The sequence below is a fragment of the Octopus bimaculoides genome, chromosome 10 (genome assembly GCF_046866305.1).
Source record: "Octopus bimaculoides isolate indiv1 chromosome 10, ASM4686630v1, whole genome shotgun sequence".
Taxonomy (NCBI): domain Eukaryota; kingdom Metazoa; phylum Mollusca; class Cephalopoda; order Octopoda; family Octopodidae; genus Octopus; species Octopus bimaculoides.
The window spans coordinates 85508788-85533179 of NC_142937.1; the positions used below are offsets into that span (position 1 = coordinate 85508788).

Genomic DNA, 24392 nt, shown 5'->3' on the forward strand with positions numbered 1-24392 from the left:
GGCTCTGTCATTAGTGTGTATTCTCTCTCATTGGCTTGCTTCGAGGTAATTAAGAATGATAATGAATGACTTAGCAACTCATGGCAACCTTTGACTCTTTAGGATATATATGTTTTTAATCACTAAAAGATGTGATAAAGTTATTTTAGTGTTATCACATGTCATTTATCTTCTTTGACTTTAATTAGTGAGGAAAAGAAAGAAGTTGAGTTGATAACTGAGACACTAGACTTCTGACTAACTGTATGACAGCATTCATATTTTTTCCTCCAAGTTCTTGGTAGATCAAATCTAGTCAGAACGGACTTTGCCTTTCCTTTGTTCAACACACGCGTGCGTGTGTGTGTGTGTGTGAATGTGTGTGTATATGTGTGTGTTAGTGCCTAAATTGTGTGTGTTGGAGAATGTGTCAGTGTATACATCAGGTGTGTGCATTAGTGTGTGTGTGTGTGTGTATTTGTGAGAATAAAATAGTATGTGTGATGCAAGCATGGCTGAATGGTTAAACAGTTTGTATTACAATCATGAGGTCTTTGGCTCAATCTCACCGCATAGCACCTTGAACAAGTGTTGTTAACCTAGATCCTGTCAATGAAATTTTGTAGATGGAAACATCATGCAATTCTTGAAATGGACTTCACCTAAAATTCAAAGAGTCAAAATTGTCACTCACTGTGTCACATAAAATGTGATTCAGATTTATATTAGGTTTATATGAAGAGTCTATCAGCTGTATGGGTCATTTTACCCCAAAACAGATGGAGATACCAGAGATAAAAACATTCAATAAACAGATAACTGCAATAAATAAATGAAGTGCAGGCATGGCTGTGTGGATAAGATGTTTGTTTCTCTGCCATGTTGTTTCAAGTTCATTACCATTACATGGCACTTTGGACAAATGTCTTCTGCAATAGCTTTAAACTGACTGATGCATTGAGAGTGAAATTTAGTGGAAACTGTATGGAAGTTCAGTGTGTGTGTGTGTGTATGTGTTCATATGTCTTTGCATTGACTCCATTTTAGCATAGTGAAGTTACAAAAGCAATATGTCCGGCAGCTCAACAGTTCAACATGTGAAGACCCTGGAATAAAGTACCTTAACATACCATAAGGGTTTGAGTTAGCAAGGGTATCTGGTCATAAAATACTGCTTCAGTTCATGCAACTACAGAAACTGAACCCGGAACCATGCTGTTCATAAGCAAGCAACTTACCACACACCCACTCCTATGCCTATATTTTTTTTATTGTGTTATTTTAACCCTTTTGTTGAACTACATTGCATTTGTTTCAATTAATATTGAAAATAATTAAGAATTTGGTAAAATATTTAGGTCATTACTAAGCTGCTAATTGGAACATAAATTAGCATGGAATTTGAATGGGAAATTTAAATTTAGATCAGTTTATATAGAAAGTTTGTATCATTGAAGCAAGAGCGGTCTTGGGCAGGTTGGTATCAAAAGGGTTAGATGTAAAATTTATTCTCCACAAGATAATTCAAGATGAAACACAAAATAAGTCACCCAACACTAGAAGGATAAGATATAATACCAGGTTGGAGTTTTACCAGTTCAGAATAAATTCTACTCATATGAAGTATTGACAGCTGGGTCTGTTTGAAATGTGTCCAGAATGATGAAATTGTTTCACATGCACTTTATTGTCACAACATGGCTGATCTGAGAAGTTATATTAAACAAGATAAGTTGTTGGTTGAGTCTGTTGTGAGGATAACACCACCGTCTTCTTTTGCCAGGAAGAGCAGGTACATATTTTTTTGTTTGTCTTTGTGGCTATAGTGAAACAGATTGTATGTTGGATGAAATTGAAAGACTGAGAACTGACACTTTTTGAACAAACCCTCATTAACTTTTTTCAAGTTCCACTTGAAGAGAAAAGTAGAAGTAGGTGATGAGGTGTTATTCTCAGGTGAATTTGCTGGAAGGTGAGTAAGAATAGTAAGAATGCCCTGCTCACACAGTCCTACAGTCAGTATACACCTGTAAGGTGAAAAATACAGCTGGGAAAGTGCACTTGCCTGAGTATTCTTGAATTTGTGAGGTTTTTTTGATTAGCCTAAAGTAGTTGTTTTCCTATTGGGATGTCTTGTTTGACTTTTCATGCTGTTGTTTTCTTGTTGTTTTCTTGTTTATTTTTTCATAATTTTATACGAATCCTTACTGTTTTTGCAATTTGTTGCATTCGTCATCTTTGTGACAAATAAAAGGAATTATTATTATTATTATTATTATTATTATTGTTGTTGTTGTTGTTGTAAGGACAATAGATTGGTTGAATCAGTAGAGTGTCAGATGAAATGTTTTGTGATTATGTGTTCTTGCTTTTTACATTCTGAGTTCAAGTCCCACAAAGGTCAACTCAGCCATTTATTCTTCTGGGTTTGATAATATAAACAAAGCATCAGTCAAGTATTAGGGTTACTGGAATTGACTAAACCCTACCCCACTCTAAATTTCTATCCTTTTGGCCTTTTTGGCCGTTGTTGTTGTTGTTGTTACTGCTGGCAGTGGATGCTAGAATCATTAAAGCAAGAAACAAAACGTCTTGTGGTATTTGTTCTGGCACTTGATGTTCTGATTTCAAATCCTACCAAAGTCAATTTTATCTTTCATCCTTCTGGTCTTGCTAAAGTACCAGTTAATTACTGACTCAATATAATCAACTATTCCCCCTCCCCACAAATTTCTACCTTTGTTAGAAACAATTGTTATTATTGTGATGGCTAAACAGCTAACTGCTAATAATTATATCAATGAGTTTGTAACAGAAAAAACTTACAAATGTTTCTTTCTCTTTTGCAGTAAGGTCGATGGCTATGGGTTTGAACGTTCAGATAGTTTTGACTATGGACTCAATAATGAATTTACATCAACTTATAAACCAATCTTAGAGCGACGAAACAGGCGATGGAATGACTCAGTTTCCAACTCAAAAGTTCCCCACAACAGAAAAAGTAAGGGTCACCTTTTTGTTTTGTTAAACTATTATTATCATTATTATTATTATTATTATTATTATTATTATTATTACAGTGGTGAGCTGGTAGAATCGTTAACATGCCTGGCAAAATGCTAAATGATATTTCATACTTCCTTATGTTCTGAGTTCAAATTCCACCAAGGTTGACTTTAGCTTTCATCCTTTTGGGGGTCAGTGAAATAAGTACCAGTTATGCACTGGAGTCGGTGTAATCGACTAGCCTACTCCTACAAAATTTCAGGCCTTGTGCCTATAGTAGAAAAGATTATTATTATTATTATTATTATTATTAAGGTAGCAAACTGGCAGAGTCGTTAGCACACCAGGCAAAATGTTTAGCGGTATTTCTCCCATCGCTACGTTCTGAGTTCAAATTCCGCCGAGGTCAACTTTACCTTTCATTCTTTCAGGGTCAATAAATTAAGTCCTTTTCTTTTAGAAACTCTCTAGCAGGGGTGTAGTGTAAGGACCTTTCTTCGCCCTGCCTGAGATTTGAAACCAAATCTACCCACTTGTTGCTTGTCAAAACAAGCAGGAAATCCTTTCCACACCAGATGATTGATGGGAAAACACTTGACCACCAAGGAACTGTGTTGGTCAAGGAAAGGTCAGTCCTTTGTTGAGGACTAATGCTGGAATTTATGATGAAACCTACCTGGTCCATTCCACTAATGCTGGTGTTGTGACGAATACACCAGATTCTGGATTGGTGATATTATGGTATTCGTGGTGGTGTTGTTGTTGTTGTTGATGATGATGATGATGATGTTTGGATTAGATCTTGGGGCTGTTGATTTACAACTATGATAATTTCTGATATTGTTGGTGCTATTAGTGCAGTTATTTAACCCCAGGATAACCCTCTGTCTTTATACCTGTGATTGAAAGCATCCCAACTGTAATCACCTTGATTTTTATTCCAGCAGAACATGTCCAGGATTATATCATCCAAAATGCCCTGCTTTTTTTTAAAGATGGTAGTGTGTGATTTTGGAGGCATTTGTTTGCTATTTCTACCAAGTTAAGTGGCTGCATCATGGGTCTCTCGTTGGTTTGAGGCATTGACGATTTTGATGATGATGGTGCTGATTAAGTCTTGGAGCTGTTGACTTCCTTCTACAGTAACAACTGGTATTTGCAATATGATGATGATGATGATGACGATGATGATAATGTTACAGTTGATAAAGCCCCTAAGACAGTGTATGTAACATTCAAAGGCATGTGTCTGTCTGTGTGTCTGTGTGTGATGGGGTAGGTTACTAAACACAGCAAGTGACATGTTTGTTCTTTTCCCTTTGAAATCCTCAATCATGCATTCTTTATGGTTTCTTATCTGTCATGTAACACAAGTGCCAAACTTCCAAGTGGTTATTCTATTGTGATTGGCCCATAATCTTTTCAAAGTAGGTCACAAAATCCTCACCCGCCATTTTTGTTTGTTTGTTTTAATATATTTCTTTTTTTTTTCTTCTTTGTAATGGATAACAAACAATATTGTCACCACCACCACCACCACCACTGCTGCCACTGTTGTCATAGTTACTACTGTTACCATTGTTGTTGTTGTTGTTGTTAATATTAACTGCCACCACCACCACCACCACCACCATCACCACCACCGATTCCACTCCACTCTCTTCACCACTATCCATCCCCTTGAGCATTTCCATTAGCTGTAAATAGCTATCACCACTACCACCATCACCACAATCACCATTCATAACACTGTCACCACCAACTCTCTTTCTTAGTCAAGATAGACCAGCAGATCTCCTTCTTTCTCTCTCTCTGTATGTGTATATGAATGAATGAATGTGTGTGTGCGTGTGTATATATTCTTGTTTCAGTCGTTTGACTGCGGCCATGCTGGATGGAGCACTGCTTTTAGTCGAGCAAATCGACCCCAGGACTTATTCTTTGTAAGCCATGCAGTGGGACTGATCCTGGAACCATGTGGTTGGGAAGCAAGCTTCTTACCACACAGCCATGTCTGCACCTTATTTATATATATATATATATTCTTCTATTCTTTCATTTGTTTTGATCTTTGGGCTGCTGCCCGACTTTGGAGTTTCAGTTGAACAAATCTACCCAGTCGGTCGTGATTTCAAGTTTGGTATTTATTCTATCACTCTTTGTCAAATCATTAAGTGATAGGGATGTAAACAAACCTACACTGGTTGTCAAGCAATAGTGGAACCAACACAAATGTGCATGTATAGATTTAGTTAAGCTATAAACAAATAAATTACCAGAGACCCAGAATGTGTCAGTGAAAGATTTATCCAGTTAAATATATAAGGGCCAGTCCATGCCTGCTTAACCAGAAGTCAACTTCACTGCTGACCACCTCCTTAGCTAGCCCACAATGAATTTCTTGTCTATAGTTCATCTGTCATAAATCCTTGGACAGTGCCCTACATATTACACCCCTACAGTTCATCTGACATAAGTCCTTGGACAGTGCTCTACATATTGCACCCCACCAGAACTGTTGACTGTCATTGTAACAAGGAAGACATTTTAACTGTCCTGCCTGTGCATGTGGTTACTCGGCTCTTTGGTGACTGTTCCTTGCCAAGGGTTGGTGTTATTTGCGTGGGGTGGCCCCTATTTGGTACTTTAGCTATTTGGATGGGGCTGTCAATATTGAGATGGGCTGGTTTCAACCTATTGATGGAAACTGTGTCTTGTTGTCTCATCACTCTTGCTGCAGAAGAGATGAAGCAATGACCAAGTGATCCTGATCCCCTGACCAATCTTGGAGGGCAGCAGTTCCAAATAAGAATTCAGTAAAAATAGTACAACTCATCCAAGTCATGGCATCATGGAGAGTGAATGTAAAATGATGTTTAATAATTGGGACAAAAATTTCTCTTATATAATGGAATGAGAAGTGGAAGTGAAATATAAAAAGTAGGCTAATTTAATTTTCTATTTTAGAATTTCATTTTTTTAGCAGCAACCTTTTTGATTAATTTAATGTTGTTTCACCTATTTCAGTGAAACGCTTCTGTCGGAAAGGAATACCAAATGAATATCGGGCAACAGTAAGTATGAAGTTCAAATTCATTGCATAAATTTTCCTAGCTTTTTTATATTTCAAAATGAAATACACAAAAGTTAATTCAATATCAATATTTTTAATAGAACAACAGTAATTCTATTACTAGGTACTGTGGTAAACACACTTGTGGTACCTCGAGAGTTTCTTCTACCAAGCTTTGGTTTAACCAAATTCTTGTGGGTGAAATTTTGTAGATAAGAATTGTGTGAAAGCTCATTGCTGGGTATGTTCCAGCACATGAGTAACAGACTTAATCCTTTACCTGGTTTAATAGCACCACCTAATGCTGGGGGGGTCTTTAAGTTGACTTTGTTGCAAGCAGTTAAGCCAAGCTTCTGATTTGGGGATAATTTCCTTTCTTCCTCCTCTACCAGTGACAGAGGCACTGAAAAAGGAGTTATAGATGCTGCCCTTTTTCTTTAATTTTATAGAAAGTAGAAGAAAATCATATATAAAATGTCTTTTACAGTTCTTAACCTTTCCATAGCCATATTTCTAATGAAATGCACTGATCTTGTGTTCCAATTAATTTTGAGTGGAACAAGATGTATGGTTTATTTGTTAGTGGAGGTGATGTGTAGAATCTAGTATTGTATCATAAAAGTTGATATTTGTGCATGATATAGTTGCATGAAAAATCTGCTACTCCAGTTCAACTAATTTAAACTCTATTTGAATTTTAAATGTTTTATATAAATTTATAATTTTATTGTTATAAAATTTTGACTTTTCCCTGATTTTCCATTGAACTTTCTCTCTTTGAATTCGAGTTTTTTCCCTTGTTAATATACGAAAAACATTTTAAAAAGCCAGTTGTGAATAAAAGAGTAAATACAATGATTTTTATTTATTTATTTTTGATTATTTTGATAAAAGTGAAAACTGACTTGAAAGAATTATTTCCCTTACATACGACATCATTATATATCGTTTTGCCAGACGTTTACCCATGAATCATGATTAAAACATAAAGAAAACAATAGTCTCAGGCTGTTCAACAACAAGAATAACAACAACAATTACCACTGTTGATTGTAGCTCTGTCTGAAGTCAACTAACATCTTATCTAAGCTGTTCCCACCCAATATTAAGATGATTTATATTATTATAAAACCAACATGCTATTGGACCACCACAAACTACTCTACTTGTCCTGTGAACTAAACATTCCCTATTGCAGACTGTACTTACACATATATGCTAACATGTGTACTATCTCTCTCTTACTCTTTCTCTTGCATGCATACATGCACACAATCATATCAAATTTCTCATTATTTCTTATTACTAATTCTTAATTAAGTAAATCCTATTTAAACTGATAACCCTTGCTATATACATCATCCCTATACATCCCATCCCATCCCACCCCATCCCTTAGACACCACCCTTGCTTCCCCCACTCTCGTCTCACCCACATCCGAACACCATCACATCATACACCACCACACCACACACCACCATACCACACCAAACTACATCACACCACCCTGCACACACTAGCACTGACCACTTCCAGCACCTACACCATCATCCACACACCTACACATGCACACCAGCCTCCTTCCACACACACATACACGCTCTCACATACACATGCACCTTCGTTTTGGGATCACCACTACTTTATTATCCCCCCTTCTTCCTAGCTCTCCTGTGTGACCCCTCTGTCTGGCATTTGCCATGATAGATCGCATTAATCGTCGCCTTAATCATTACCAGCATTGTCTAAATCATTATCAGCATCGCCTTAATCGTTACCAGCGTCGCCTTCTAGCACTTCTGCTGGTAGCACATGAGAAAATCATTTGAGCAAGGTTGTTGCCAGTGCCGCTGGACTGGCTCTTGTGCAGGTGGCACGTAAAAAACACCATTTTGAGCGTGACCATTGCCAGTACCGTGTGACTGGCCCTTGGTCCGGTGGCACGTAAAAGCACCCACTACACTCTCAGAGTGGTTGGCGTTAGGAAGGGCATCCAGCTGTAGAAACTCTGCCAAATCAGATTGGAGCCTGGTGTAGCCATCTGGTTTCACCAGTCCTCAGTCAGATCGTCCAACCCATGCTAGCATGGAAAGTGGACATTAAACGATGATGATGATGATGATGATGATATGTGTATATATGATGATAATATTGGGGATAAAATCCAAAATTACAGGTAAAAACTCAATTAAAATCAATTTATTAAAAATACTATATATGTATATATATATATATATATATATATAGATATATATATATAGATATATGATAGGTAATATGTTATGGTTGTGATTGAACTCACTAACCCTTATTTCACACAGTTTCAATACACTTGTTTATTGTGCTGGTATGGTCATGTGTTGCATGTGAATGAGGACAGCTGTCTGGAAAAGTGTCACACCCTGACAGTGGAGGTAACCTGTGGAAGAGATAGGCCCAGAAAAATTTGGGATGAGGTGGTGAAGCATGACCTTCGAACGTTGGGCCTCATGGAGGCAACGACAAGTATACTGAGTCCTTTGGAGATATTCTGTGCTTGAGAAGACCCGGCAAGCCAAGTGAGACCATAACTGCCCTCATTCTGATCATGCAGGCAAAGACTATGGGAACCGTTCTCTCTTATTTCTTTCCTTAACCCACTGAAACACTAAAGTGAATAAGGTAATGTAGCTGCAATCAGGACCCGAAACCACATTATGGACATAGTTATATCGTTGTGCATGTACTAAACTACAGCACTTAGCTGGATGGTTGTGTCTGTTCTACATTGTAAGGCTTTAGATAATAAGAGGATTATCAGTCTGCTATATTATAGGACATACCTAACCAGATAATCATGCCCATGCAACACTGAAATGTTTATCGGGTTTAGCAACAGCAATGATACGACATGTGAAAGTTTACAGCTTAATGCTAAGGAACACCTATGTTGCACATCATTTCAAGTGTTGTGACCATTACTGAACAGCTGGACGTTGAATGGAAACATTTCATGAAAACTCTTCATTGTTGTATTGATATATATTTGCTTTGTTGTATGTGTTTTTGTATAATTTTGTTTGTAACTGTATATTTTTTTGTAGGCCTGGATGTCACTGTCCAAAGCAGACAAATATATGAAGAATAACCCAAGCTTATATCAAGAACTTCAGTCACAGACTTTGGATTTGAAAGTAGAAGAAAGCATCAAACTAGGTGGGAATAATTTTCAAATTAAGCTAATTAGCACTAATATTATCAGCTTAGATTGAGTTTTATTGATTATTCTTTCAGTTATATTTATAAAGGAATTTTGAGAGAATTTCATGTTTCTCGAAAGAATAAAACTTTTAATCAATAGTCAGTGGCCACTCTTAGACAAGGTACAATAGTAGTCAATGACTTTAAAAAGCTATATATCAAGCCTGTCAAATTTAAAGTAGATTAATATGTGGTGTTTATTATCAAAACAAATGTTTCTTAGATCATTAGCGCTACTCTTAATCAATTTATAGGCCTGTAGTATATCCTTTCCAGTTATAAAATTCTGCAAAGGTGAGACTCAGTTATGCAAGAACTGAGTTATCACCCCCCCCCACAAAAAAAAGACACCAGTTTATTTTAAACAAACGATTTTCCCAAACCAATGATTAGGAATCTGTAGCTTATACAGTCATGGAATGGTTGGTGTTAGGAAGGGCATCCAACTGTAGAAACCTGACCAGATCAGATTGGAGCTTGGTGTAGCCTTCTGGCTTGCCAGTCCTGAGTCAAACCACCCAGCCCATACCAGCATGGAAAGTGGATGTTAAATGATGATGATGATACGTGTGTGTGTGTGTGTGTGTGTGTGTGTGTGTGTGTGTGTGTGTGTGTGTGTGTGTATGGTACCTGGTGATGATGATGGTGGTGGCAGATTAAACCATTTGAAATGTGTTTAACCAGAAACCCATAATGAGGTTGACATTTCTAAAAATATTTCCATATGATTTAAGTCTTAATTTACTTCTTATATCAAGTAAACCTTTTCATGAAAGGCAGAACTGATCAAATTGTAAGGTTATAGAATTGTCAACAAAAGTTCTGTTTGTAACCCTGTCCAGTTAATTTCCTTTAAAGCTAATTAGCCCAAATCATTGTGTGCATGCATGTGTGTGTGTGTGTTTGTACTTGCTTGTTTCTTAAATATTGTTTAAATCTCTTTTTCACAGATCTTCATCGAACATTTCCTGAGAATATTTATTTCAGTGACACAAATGATACAGAGAGCAGCTTACAAGTCCCTCTCTACAACGTTCTCAAAGCCTTAGCAATAAAGAATAAGAAAATAGCATACTGCCAGGTAAAAATTTTTGTTTTCAAATCTTTAATACTAATAATCTTTCGAGGTCAATAAATTAAGTACCAGTGAAACATTGGGGATCGATGTAATCAACTTATTCCCTTCTTCAAAATTTCAAGGCCTCGTGCTTTCAGTAGAAAGGATTATTATTATTGTAGTTGTTGTTGTTGTTGTTGTTGTTGTTATTATTATTGTTCAGTAGTTTTATTTTTATAACGTGCTTTCACTTCACTACCGAGCGCAGCTCTGTGCGCCTTGGGTATGTGCTGTGGTTTGCTGTGGTGCTCTTATGTTTACTGTATTGAAAGTGTTTTGCGTAGAATGTGTGCAGTACCCAGTAGTGCAATTTTCTGTATGTTATATATATTTGTAAGTCCTGGTGTTTTTGTTATGTATTTGTCTGAATATTTTTTTATTATACCTAAGGCACCTACTATGATAGGAATTGTTTCTGTTTTTAGATTCCACATTCGAGTTATCTCTATTTCCAGGTCTTTGTATTTTGAAAGTTTTTCCATTTCTTTTAGAGAAACGTTGTCATCTGCTGGTATTGATACATCAATTAGAAAGCATTTTTTTTTTCTTCATGATCTTTGACAACTATATCTGGTCTATTTGCCTTAATTTCTTTATTATTATTATTATTATTATTATTATTATTATTATTATTATTATTATTATTATTATTAACTATAGGGAGGTGGAAAAGCTGGCAAAATTGTTAGACTGCCAGGCAAAATGTTTAGCAATGTTTCATTTGTCTTTAGATTCTGTGTTTAAATGTTGCTGAGGTCGACTTTGCCTTTCATTCTCTCGGGGTCGATAAAATAAATACCAGTTGAGCATTGGAGTCAATTTAATCAACTAGCCCCCTCATCCAAAATGTCAGGCTTTGTGCCTATAGTAGAAAGGATTATTATAATTTGATTATTAATTGCTTTGTGAATTTTTTTAATGATATCAAATAAACTGAACATACCACATCTGGTTAAATAGTATCCAAATTTTCTGGAGTTAATTAATTAATCATATTTTTCTTTGTCACAGTACATCAGAATGAGATAAGGGCTGTCAGTTTATAATCCACCTGCTGTTTGTGCAAATTTTTGTTTTTAATTTTTAGAGTTATACCTTTATAAATGACCGACTGCAATACATTATTTATACCTACCGTTGTTGTTGATGTTGTTTTTCTTTAGTCCCAGGTTGGTCAAAGATGTTCAAGTTGTGATAATTTCATTTTTGTTTAAGATAATCAGATGACCTCATCGGCTTGTGCTTGGTGTTGTTATTGTTTACTGGTCATCTTAAAATAAATCAGAAGTAACTGACCAATCAAAACATTTGATCACGTTTTTTTTAGCTGTTGCTTTCCTGTTTCTTTCTTTTCTTTTTTTTTCCATAAAGGTACATGGCCTAGTAGTTATGTTGTTGAACTCGTGAGCATTAGGTCCTGGGTATTGGTTAGTATATATGTCACTGTAGCATAGCAAAAAGAAACCAACCTAAGTACCAGACTTGGGTACTGTAGTTGATTTAACTGACTAAAACCTCCAAGGTGATGCTCTATTAGAGCCACAGTCTATTGATTGAAACAAGAGAGTAAAAGCAATCCTGCTATGACCATTCCATCTATTTTTCAGACAGTTTATTTAGTACTTATTTATTTAAAAACATTTGAGTGAAAATTCCAAGGTTTATATCTTTAAATCATGAATGACCCTCATTATTCCATTCTTTTCTTAAATTTTACTTTACATTTATCCAATTCTCATCAAACAGTTTTATGAAGTGACTTAAATTGTTGAAACCCTTTACATTCGAAACACCTTAGATTTAGCATTTTATCTCATTTTCAGCAGGAACCAGAATGGTTAAGCAAGCCTAGTTTCTGTACTGCTTTACCCCCTCCCCATCTCTCCCCCTTCTCCCCTCTCCCTCTTAAAATGGAATATAAATTCATCTGTTGACTGTAAGCTATAATCTATTCCAGCCCAGTCTATAAAGCAGCCTGGAAAATAAATTGAAATATTTAAACAAATCTATTTAATTTATTTTCTTAAATATTCTCAGATCAACTACTTCATTTCTAATGGCAAAAACCAATTCTATTTTATCTTCTCTGTTTCTTTGATATAAATATAATGGAGTGTCTATCCAATCATCAACCTACTTAACCTAGTATGTCCCGAATTATCTACTTTACCATATTATTAATATTTATAGGACTAGAGTATGATCCACTGAGTTATTCCCCCAGTGCATCATTGATATATGAGAGCTTAGATAGCCAAATTGACATAGAATCAACCAATGAGCCAAGAGGTTGGCAGTTCGTGCCTTGGGATCAACAAAGCTTGTGTCCAGTTTCTAGACACTTAACTCGCAATAACCAAATTAACTTTCCTTCATTGTTTAAAGAGGACCAGCATTCATGAGTTTTCTCAGATGCTCCACATCATCATCATCATCATCGTTTAACGTCCGCTTTCCATGCTAGCATGGGTTGGACGATTTGACTGAGGACTGGTGAAACCGGATGGCAACACCAGGCTCCAGTCTGATTTGGCAGAGTTTCTACAGCTGGATGCCCTCCCTAACGCCAACCACTCAGAGAGTGTAGTGGGTGCTTTTACGTGTCACCCGCACGAAAACGGCCACGCTCGAAATGGTGTCTTTTATGTGCCACCCGCACAAGCCAGTCCAGGGGCACTGGCAACGATCTCACTCGAAAATCCTACAGGAGCCAGTCAGGCGGTACTGGCAACGGCCACGCTCAAAATGGTGCATCTCATGTGCCACCCGCACAAGAACCAGTCCAGGGGCACTGGCAACGATCTTACTTGGCTTGCCGGGTCTTCTCACGCACAGCACATTTCCAAAGGTCTCGGTCCGTAGTCATCGCCTCGGTGAGGCCCAATGTACGAAGGTCTTGCCTCACCACCTCAGCCCAGGTCTTACTGGGCCTACCTCTTCCACGGGTTCCCTCAACTGTTAGGGTGTGGCACTTTTTCACGCAGCTATCCTCCTCCATTCTCACCACATGTCCATACCAGCGCAATCGTCTCTCTTGCACGCCACAACTGATGCTTCTAATGTTCAGCTTTTCTCTCAAGATACTTACACTCTGACGGGTACTCCACAAATAGTTTATTTTTGATGCAGATAATGTTCAAGCTTAAATATAAATTGATGTTAAGAGGGAGAATACAAGGGATTGTTGTTCTGAGAGAAAGGTGATTGGGAAATATTCAGGGTAGAGTTTGAGTGATAAGAGGAAGAGGGGCAGGTGTAATATTTGGGTTTGAGTTAGGTGAGACATACAACTTGCTGCTTTATAGGAGCAGGAACTGTTGTAGTTATAGGAGAGAGAGAGATAGAGAGAAAAGGTGGGGTGTGTGGGTATGTCAGTAAGTGAAAGTTTGCCAGTCAGTTGGACAGGCCATTTTGGATGTAGTCCAGAATGTCTGTGTTGTCTAATAGTTAAATTACTCCAGATATATGACCAATATTCTAATGTAGGAATCGCAGTTATTATGATTCACCAATGTTAGCCATGCTAGCACTGTAGGTCACTGGTTTTATGTGGGAAAGATTACCTGGTTACTATCCAGTCCCAACAATAACAAACCTTTTCTTCATTTTATCTCAATCTCAGCAATACTCTCAAATTTACCCCTCTCCCTCCATCAACAATACCCTAAGAGTTACCTCATTGCCATAAATACACTAGAACTAACTCTGTCTTATAATATGGACATTCCTAAAGCGGCGAGCTGGCAGAAATGTTAGCATGCTGGGCGAAATGCTTAGCAGTATTTCTTCTGCCTTTACGTTCTGAGTTCAAATTCTGCCGAGGTCAACTTTGCCTTTCATCCTTTCGGGGTCGATAAATTAAGTACCAGTTGTGTACTGGGGTCGATCTAATCAACTGTCCCCTTCCCCAAAAATTTCGGGCCTTATGCCTCGAGTAGAAAAGAATATGGACATTCCTTGATCTTAATTACAATTTGACTGGATTACATGAAATGTTTGAATGAACTATAGTGTATTATTTGTATATAAACCTGTCATTTAACATATTTATTTTGTTTTACTTGGCAATGTCTTAAAGTCATTTTCTTATTTCAAACAGGGTATGAATTTTGTAGCTGGTTTGTTGCTTATAACTGTGAAAAATCAAGAAAAAGTCTTCTGGTTAATGGACACTTTAATGAATGAGATTTTACCAGGTTGGTTCACGTTTCTGAGATTTTTTTAACAACATAAGAATGATAACAATAATCTTATTTTTCTGTCAGAAATGGAAGAGTTCTAGATTAAATAAATGTTTAATAGTATTTTATCTCATTTCTGAAAGCTGTAGAGACATAGCCATGTGTTTAAGCAGTTTTTTTTCAAAACTATGTGGACTCCTGTTTGATTACACTACATGACTCTTTGGGCAAAGGTTTTCATTGTAGCCTTAGGTTGACCAATACTTTGTGAATGAAATTTGGTTGACAGAAACTGTGCAGAAACTGCTTGTGTGTGTGTGTGTGTGTATGTATGTGTGAGTAAACAGCTGCTTCTATTTGACGTAGTGTGGATGGTTGCTGGGATATGATTTTGTGATACAAAAACACATGTTATCACAGATCAATCCATGATAAGCATAACATGGTTCACAGTAGAGCATATCATGTTATCCCAGGTCAGTGATAAATGAATCAATGATAAACAAGGTCACATGTATAATTGAATAATTGATTATATTGACATAATACTTGACTGGCATTAATTTCATTGAAATATAAAATTCTAAGTTTTTTAACATAGAAATTAATGGAATATAGTTGTTCTGTTCTGTTTTAGTTTTTTGAAAATATTTTCTCTTTGTCTTCTGTTGTAGATTTTTATAATCCTGACATGAAAGCACTTAAAGCTGAGCAGGAGTTGTTGGGACAAATTGTGAGGTTCGTCTGTTTAATCTTTTACCATTATTAATTACTTTAAACATGTCACAAGCCAATGAGGGAGCGTTTGTATGGTTGCTTGATCAGTTAGAAATAGTGGCCAAATCTCCTTCAGGTAACAATGTATTGTTTTAAAACTGGCAGGACATATTGAATAAGGTAATCCAGATATACTATGTTTCAAAATGAAAGACAGGGTAGTCGTGGATGATATACATTCAATCATAGAACTGCTTAAGTGGAGCTAATAACCCTTGATTACTCATGAAAATTGCAAAAGTAAAATTTGAATTTAGAATGCAGAGAACTTGAACAAACATTACCAGACCTACCAGGTAATATTTTAGCAATTCTACTAGTTCACTGCTGTGTGTGTGTGTGTGTGTGTGTGTGTGTGTGTGTGTGTGTGTGCCTGTGTGCCTGTGTGTCATTGACTTGTGACTCTCGTTTGCATTTAGAAAACTGATAGTATGCAAGCTCAATAAAAAAAAACAATTATTCTGCAGCACGCTTTCAAGCATATCTATATCAAGGGACATAACTCTTAACCAAGGGAAATAACTCGTTCAGAAAAAATAGTTTTTCTTTAGACAGCAGGAAAAAGTTAGTTAAAGTAATTTATGCAGTGAAGATGAAAGAAAGTAGAAATAATGTAAATAGTTTATTTATATGAAGAATAAATTAATTCAATGAATAAAGTTAGTTAAGTTTTTCTTTTGTGAAACAAAAAGTTACCAATCTGTGGCTCAACATTGAAAAGCTATGGGAATGTCTTGACCGTTCAACTTAGAAAATGATTGAAAACAACAAATGAATGAAAGAATAAACAGAATTAAAAAAATTAAAAAAAGATACGGCAATAAAAAATACTTCTCACTCACTTTCAGCATTTTGCTAAATGTTTTTATCGTATAACTAAATGGTGTAACAACTATATAATTAGTTTTACATCGTTGTAACCGAAGTAACAGCAATATAACAGTTGTTACTGTTATATAACTGGCACAATAGTTACGTAATTGGTGTTACATTTATAGTTATAGTTTGATATATAAGTGGTGTAACAGTTAAATGTGTTATGTGACGGATGTATAACTTGTCTATTATATTCCTAAGTATAATGTAGGTATCCTATTTTGTAATAGGCTAATTTTTGAATAGATAAATAAAATTTTTTTAAATAAAAGCAGAGAAACACTGTTTTTCTCATGAGATCAGTCTAATGCAGGGGTTCTCAACTATTTTTTTTTTATCCATGGACCCCTTTGATTACTGTTTTATTCTGGTGGATCCCCATAGCCATTCAATGTTTAAAAATTAGTTTTATAGAAACTTCTTTCAAAATTCCTGTTTTGTTTTCCACACATTAACTTGTGTAGGTTGAATTATGTAAAATGTTAGAGAAAGAAACCAAGCTATTTCTTGCAATACGTACCAGTATATACATCTAAAGCAAAATTTTTTCAGGGGCCCTTAAAATACTATTCTGGATCCCCAACTTACTATTTTATTGTGTGGACTCCCAAAATCATATATGGACCCACAGGGGCCATATGGACCCCAGTTGAGAACCACTGATGTAATGCATGCCTGATACTTATTCTATAAATGACTGGGGAATGAAATGTAAAGTTGATCCTGGTAGTATTTGAATACATAAGATAGAGGTACCCAACACAATCACTAAATACGGTAAGGCATTTTAATATAGTGCATTACTCTTTTTTGCAACCACTGTCTTTGGGATTTGAACTCAAAATATAGAAGAATGAAAGCAAATATTGTAGGAGATTCTAGTTTGTCGTTCCACTAATCACTTCTCTACCAAATCCATCTCAGTATATCACTGGTATTTATTTTATTAATCCTAAGGAATACGAAGTAAACTTTGTCCTGATATGATTTGAACTCTGAATGTGGAGATCTATAAGTAAGGTATTTTAGTTTATGATTCTGATTTTTTTCTCATTCCTTCACCCCGTAATAATTGATGTTTGCTTAGTTTACTACAGGGGATATAAAAATACTTTTTCTAGCATTTAGCATTTTTTTCTAATTTTTTTTATTCTGTGGTAATAATTTTTTTAACATAAACATAAAACTAGAAATTTCAGTAGAAGTCATTTTCAATTTCATTGACTTTTGTATTTGTCTGGCCAATAAAGGATTCTTTATGTGCTCCCTCTACCTGCACGAAATAGAAGACAAATCTCCACAGAATCACATCGTATCATCTTAAAAAGGGAAAGGTCACTTTAGATAATGTGGACCTAGATACACTATGTTTGAAAAAGTGTGGTGATTACAGCTGGAACCTCATTGGTCTGTTTGATCAGAACTGAATTGGCACTGATTAACAATAAACATAGCAGCTACAGCTCACCTCCATATGACTAAATAACTTTTCTTTTTTTTTTTCTAGTTGGAAATTACCAGAAGTTCACAGACATCTTGTATCATTGGGTGTTCCCTGGATGCTTATTGGAACTAAGTGGTTCATTTGTATGTATGCAGATGTTGCCCCAGTTGAGGTGAGAAAATATTTTTGGTGGCTTCCCCTCATCTTCCTATTTTTTTTATGTAAATATGCAAACATTGAAATGTTAGATGTGTGACCAGTCAAGTTCATCAAATGTTATCTCATCACCTGACACAGGTATTCCTGCTCCTTGACAAACATGTTCAACTCAACATCCATGTCCCCTTCCTGGCAAAACAGGATCTTATAATTTTCTCCATGTCATGCTTCTCCTAATTACAATTGAAACTATTATTCCATGTCACTGGAAATTGCCTTTTTGATTCACTTGAGTTACCTTTCTGCAAACAACGATAACTTAAGTTAATTTTTCTGCAGGTTTTCTTACTATTACAGTTGGGGTCTCATAAGATTTTTTTTATTTCACACCAAAATTTCAAAAAGTATTTAATGTGCGACTTATTAACCACTTCAGTTGAGCACATTAAGTCTATATAACTTTAAATAGGTACCATGATGAAGTGCAGTTCAGTGTTAGTTGTATAATTGTCAACTATTTTATTAGCTTGTAGTAATGAATGGAAATCTTCCACTGGGCTTAGAAAAAACAGTATCATTTTTTAATTAGGAGGAACAGTTGATTGAATTAGTCTCTGTACTTGACTGATACTTATTTAATGTCTCCAGAAGGAGGAAAAGTAAAGTTGTCATAGGTTGGGTTCAATTTCAGTAAGTAAATACCACAAGGTATTGTGCCTGGTCCCATAATGATTCTGTCAATCTACCATTCTAAAACTGGCAATATTGTGCCATTCTCATGCATCCTCTCTTGAGATATTCTATGGGAGTGGGCTCTTCATTGATATTCCCAACATCACATTAGATTTCTGGATACCAGGGGTACAGTAATGTTGGGACAAATATAATAAGGTAATATGAGCTAGTAGGAGGTACTTCTACTCAACCATTTGACTGTGTAGAGCAGCATTTCTCAACCGGGGTTCCCCAGAGCCCTAGGGTTTCACAAAAGATTCCTAGGGATTCCGCGAGAAAGAGTGAGATAAGCTAATGCTAATTTCATGATCATTGTAATATTACTATACATGCACAACGTATTATTGGTTATTGTAATATCATAATATAGACATCATCCTATCTAACCTATTATGTTATCAAAAAATATAACAACCATATATATATATATATATATATATATATATCATCATCATCATCATCATCGTCGTTGTTTAACGTCCGCTTTCCATGCTAGCATGGGTTGGACGATTTGACTGAGGACTGGTGGACCAGGAGGCGACACCAGGCTCCAATCTGATTTGGCAGAGTTTCTACAGCTGGATGCCCTTAACACCAACTACTCCGAGAGTGTGTGTATATATATATATATATATATATATATATATATATATATATATATATATATAAAACTTACTTGGAAAAGGATGCATGGCATTCGATCATATAATAGTATAAACAATATATAAATATATGCATATAACCATACATATATGTACATACCTACGTATATATGTATATATACATGCATATATGGGTACAGGACATTAAAAAAATTAAGGGATCAGCAAACATTTGCTTCACCACATACCGAAGTTCAGAAATAGCAGCTAAAAAAGCTGAGGCTCCAACAGTGTTTGCTGATCCCTTAATTATGTTTATAAATGTATAAGAACTTTTAAATAAGTTCTCCACCGATAATGGTGTTTACATACCGAAGGGCTTGGTAAAAATTATTAATTGTTGATTTATTAATAAATTAATAAATTGATAAACCTTTACCCTTTTAATTGTATATTTATTTATTTACCACGTGAACTACAATGAAAAAGATATGAGTAAGATATGGCATATAATTTCTTATGTGCAGGGGTTCTGTGAAACATGTAATTAATCTTAAGGGTTGCATAAGGGTAAAAAGGTTGAGAAACACTGGTGTAGAGGCACACAAGTTTTTACTTAGAATTACTGCCTTCCTAGATAGTTTACAAGTGGTTCAGCTTGTTGAGCCCATATCTCCTTCATTTGTTTCTTTTTTAGGAAAGTGGTTATACACCATTAGGTGTATACCTGCTTCCGTACATTAAATTCTGAAGAAACAACGGAACGCAGATTCTGAACTATCAACACAACAATATTTATTTACAGAGGAAATAGGCAGCACTTTGCCCTTTGGTTGCTGAGACGCCGTCAATGATGTTGGTTGGTTATTTGTCTAGCTCCAGAGTTGGAATGTTGGAAAGAGCTGTCTCCAGAGTTGGAATGTTGGAGAGACTGCTTGATACGTCCAGGCTCATGGCTGGCCGGCCGAGAAAGAGAATGAATAAGGGTGTGAAACTTGGATGTCCAATCACCAAGCATGCGCATGAGACTCTTCCCGTGTTCCTTCCGGAACTAGTCCCTGCGCATGCGTGGATAAGCTTACCGGAAATGTTGTCTGCTATAAAGGCGTTACTACACTTTCTTTGTGAAACTTTTTCAGAATTGTGAACTTTATATTATTTTTGTTGGGTGTTGTCCTCTCACTCTCACACTTATTCACTCCTTTCTTTACTATCCCTCTTGTTTTTGTTTTTGCAGACTGTTTTACGCATTTGGGATGCCTTGTTTTATGAAGGTTCCAAGATCCTACTGCGAGTTGCTTTCACTTTGATCTCAATGAACAGCGATAAAATTCTGGCCTGTAAAGATTTTCCTGAAGCTGTTCACATAATTCAGAGTTCAGTAAAAAACCCTTTGGTGAAACATTGTCATAGTTTCATGGAGGTAAGCATCTTCTCCCTCACCTTCACCCTTACTCTTGTCATCGTCTTGCTTGTTGACGTCATTGTCATCATCACCATTGCTGATATAAGATGGATGAGCTCGCTATGTGATTTACAACCTCTTCCATGTTACTTGTCCAACTTCTTCTGTGAAGTCCAGTGTTATCAGCTTTGCCCTGACTGCAGTTGCTATTCATTAGAGATGCCATCCAGAAATAGTTGAGAGTATCTTAGTAGCGTTAGTAGAAGGCAATTTAAAGCATTTAAGAAAATATAAAAATAAATGGATTATGAAGGCCTGAAAACATTGTGTTTCAAAAAAAAAATGGAGATTGTCACCGCTGGAATGTCTATGATCAAAGATCTTTGACTAAACAACACCCACACCCACATGCACACTAATATGTGCATGTACATATATGTACATGCATGTACATACACACTCATATATTTGGCTAGTTCTATATGATGTATTACAATTTTATTTTTTTTACCCCAATTAAGAAATGCATTTTTATTATAATTGTAAAAATATTTTTTTTCATCTTTACTTACGTCTTTTTTTTCCTTTTCTTCATTTCCAGTTAATTTTCAAAGAAACAGGATCATTTCCTCGCAATGAAATCACAAAGATGAGAAAAAGTTGTATTGAGAAAATAACATAGCACAAATCACAAATTCCATATGGTCTACAATGGTTGTTAAAAATATTTATCTGGTTCAGAGATCCTTGAAAAATATTGAGAGAATGCTAAGAGAGTATTCTCGACTCCTTATTTGTAACTCTTCCTAAATTTACTCTTTCCACAGAGTCCTTTTTCTCTAAACCAATTTTGTTTTTTATTGGCAAAATTTGAAAAAAAAAAACATTTAACACCTTCCTTGAAACCCCCCCCCCCCAAAAAAAAACATAGAATGTATTATTTATTTTATTCTATTCCATCTTTATTTTTGTTATTCACCTCTTACCCAAAACAGTCTTTCCTTTTGATAATAAACCCAACCACAACCAGTGTCTTTATTTCTCACAAAAGTCTGAGAGAGAGAGAGAGAGAGAGAGAGAGAGATGTTTGTGTTGTGTTGTGTATGTGAGGGAGATTGTTTCTATAAAATATTTTGGTTTATTTAAATCTACAATTTAAAGGGAACAATCCAGAAACTTTCCTTAATTTTTTCTCATTAGTTGCACAATTTAAAAGAAATATTTTTTTCCTTTTACTTATCTTGAGCAAGTTAATTAGTTGCTCTTAATATATATTGTCTTGGGGCTCATTTTACTTTGCAAAACTGTGAGTATCTCTCACACTGAGGTATCGCTCACTGATGCCAGAAGCAGGAGCATTCTATGCGAGAATGCAAGCAATAGAAGCACTCAGTGAGGAAGACTCTACACAGTCACTTCTTCTGCTAGAAATAGCAGCCAAATATTTTTCAAACATCTTTTTTAAAAAAAATAGTGGACACATTGAATACAGGTACAACATTGATTTTCCAGAACTTTTGGTTCCAAAACCTTTCCAGATGACTGCTTTTTCCAAAGCAGGAGTGGTCACCTCTAAATTAAAAAATAGAATATTAAATTTACTTAAATGATTAAATGAGATACTGCTACATGTATGTTAGTATAAATGATACAAGTTTGTTAATACTGTGCTTGACAAGGTACTGTGAAACAGGAACAATCAGTATACTAGTCTGGTGGCAGCAAGAATTTGAAGTTCCTGCTCAGAAATTTATGCGGGTTTAGAGAGGTTCCAAATTATTATAGTCTTGAAAGTCAGTGCTGTACCTCGAAACACTATTCTTAAAAACAAGACAAGACAGGGTATAGTTGGAATGCCTTTGAAAATAGGTTGTTCTGGGATGATATGGGGTTCTATAATTAAGGAATGTGTTATCAACTTGCTATGCTGAGTTTGAAGCTTTCCTGCAGGTCTGGGCCTTAACAGAAGTACTTTTAATACAGCTTGGTTCAGCCAATTTGAGATAAAAAAACGCACCTATTTCTGAGTAACAGATTTTGATATAATGATTGCAAGAAGTCATTGATTAAAGGTGTTCCTGAATTTGAAATGAAATATTATAGCATGATGAATAATCAGTTGTTTTCCCAAAAGTAAAAAGAACATTTGCCATTTATAAATTTATTAACATTTTCCTCCCAACTCTGTTATTTATTCGTCTATAAACTTTTCCTTTTCAAAACACTTCTTTTTGTATTCACTATTTGTCAGCCTTTATCAGTTATTTATGAAAATGTTTACATACATGTATACATATTTATGTGTGTGTGTGTGTGTGTTTATGTGTGTCAACATGTGTACATGTGAAGCTTGTTTCCCAACCACACTGTTCTAGTTCAGTCCCACAGTGTGGAACCTTGGGCAAGTGTCGTCTACTATAGCCTCAGGCTGAACAAGGCCTTGTGAGTAGATTTGGTAGATGGAAACTGAAAGAAGCCCATTGTATATGTATGCGTGTGTCTGTGTGTGCGTTTGTTCTTCTTACTGCTTGACAACAGTTGTTGGTGTGTTTACACACCCATAACTTAGCGGTTTGGCAAAAGAGACCAATAGAATAAATACCAAGCTTAAAAAAATAAAAGTCATGGGTTTGATTCATTCAACTAAAATTTTTCAAGGTGGCGCTCCTGCATAGCTGCAGTCTAATGAATGAAATGAGTAAAAGAACACACACACACACACACACACACACATATATATGATTATACACGAACTCACAGGCACATGTGCATACAGATGTGTGTGCGTGCACACACACACAGGGTGTTTATAAATTATCATTACAACTTTTACAATTTATTGTATCACCAGGGTGTGTTGCATGCAACAAATGGTGCCTGCATGGATTTGTTCTGATGTTTCTAAAACAAAACTTTATTTGTTTTCCAATAAACTCTCTTGAGTTATCCTTATTTTCTGTCTTTTTTTTTTTCTGAATTGTTCGACTGTAAAGGTAAATCATGGACACCCTGTGTGTGTGTGTATAAATATACATGTACTTACGTACATAAATATTATGTGTATATTTGAAATAAATTACAGAAAGCAAGTGAATATTATTTCAAAAATTTCATGAGACAAGTTTCAATAACTGGTACTTAATTTATCGACCCCGAAAGGATGAAAGGCAAAGTCGACCCCAGCGGAATTTGAACTCAGAACGTAACGGCAGACGAAATACCATTAAGCATTTCGCCTGTGCGCTAACGTTTCTGCCAGCTCGCTGCCTTGGATCAGGTGCTGGCATTATATTGGGCAGTGTGTTACACTTAGCATTGAAGATCAAGTAAGGTGCTAAACTGGGCAGTGTGTTATACCTAGCACCCAAGTACTAGGTGGTTGCTTGGTGAAGTGTCCATTGCATGCCAGCATGGAAAGATGTAAAACGATTATGACGGTCACACACACACACACACACAGACATAGACACACTTACACACACACATATAATGAAGGTGCATGGCTCAGTGGTTAGAGCATTGGGCTCACATTCACGAGGTAGTGAGTTCAATTCCCGGACTGGGCTATGTGTTATGTTCTTGAGCAAGACACTTCATTTCCCGTTGTTCCAATACACTCACCTGTAGAAATAAGTTGCAACATCAATGGTACCAAGCTGTATAAGGGGAGGTTTGTATGCATGAGTGACTGCTGGTCTTCCATAAACAAACTTGCTCAGCCTTGTACTTTGGAGGGTAACTTTTTAGGTGCAATCTCATGGTTATTCACGACCAAAAGGGTTCTTTACCCTCATATA

The 24392-nt window shown here is 36.0% G+C and overlaps 1 protein-coding gene across 8 annotated transcripts in view; it reads left to right on the forward strand.

The window, feature by feature from the left end:
- The window catches only part of LOC106871331 (growth hormone-regulated TBC protein 1-A), a 79491-nt gene extending 56672 nt beyond the window's left edge, over window positions 1-22819 (forward strand). For 3 of the 8 annotated variants that reach the window (XM_089358920.1, XM_014917728.3, XM_014917727.3), the window contains exons 2-10: window positions 2829-2980; window positions 6013-6059; window positions 9143-9254; window positions 10250-10380; window positions 14516-14612; window positions 15272-15335; window positions 17758-17866; window positions 20428-20613; window positions 21197-22819. In XM_089358920.1, coding sequence (XP_089215046.1) covers window position 2980; window positions 6013-6059; window positions 9143-9254; window positions 10250-10380; window positions 14516-14612; window positions 15272-15335; window positions 17758-17866; window positions 20428-20613; window positions 21197-21277 — 828 coding nt within the window. In that variant the 5' untranslated portion in view covers window positions 2829-2979 and the 3' untranslated portion in view covers window positions 21278-22819. Of the gene's footprint in view, window positions 1-561; window positions 1772-2828; window positions 2981-3929; window positions 4210-4709; window positions 5926-6012; window positions 6060-9142; window positions 9255-10249; window positions 10381-14515; window positions 14613-15271; window positions 15336-17757; window positions 17867-20427; window positions 20614-21196 lie in introns of those variants that run through there. The other 5 variants (XM_014917726.3, XM_052971340.2, XM_089358919.1 and 2 more) reach the window with 5 other exon arrangements.
- The last annotated feature ends 1573 nt before the right edge of the window (window positions 22820-24392 follow it).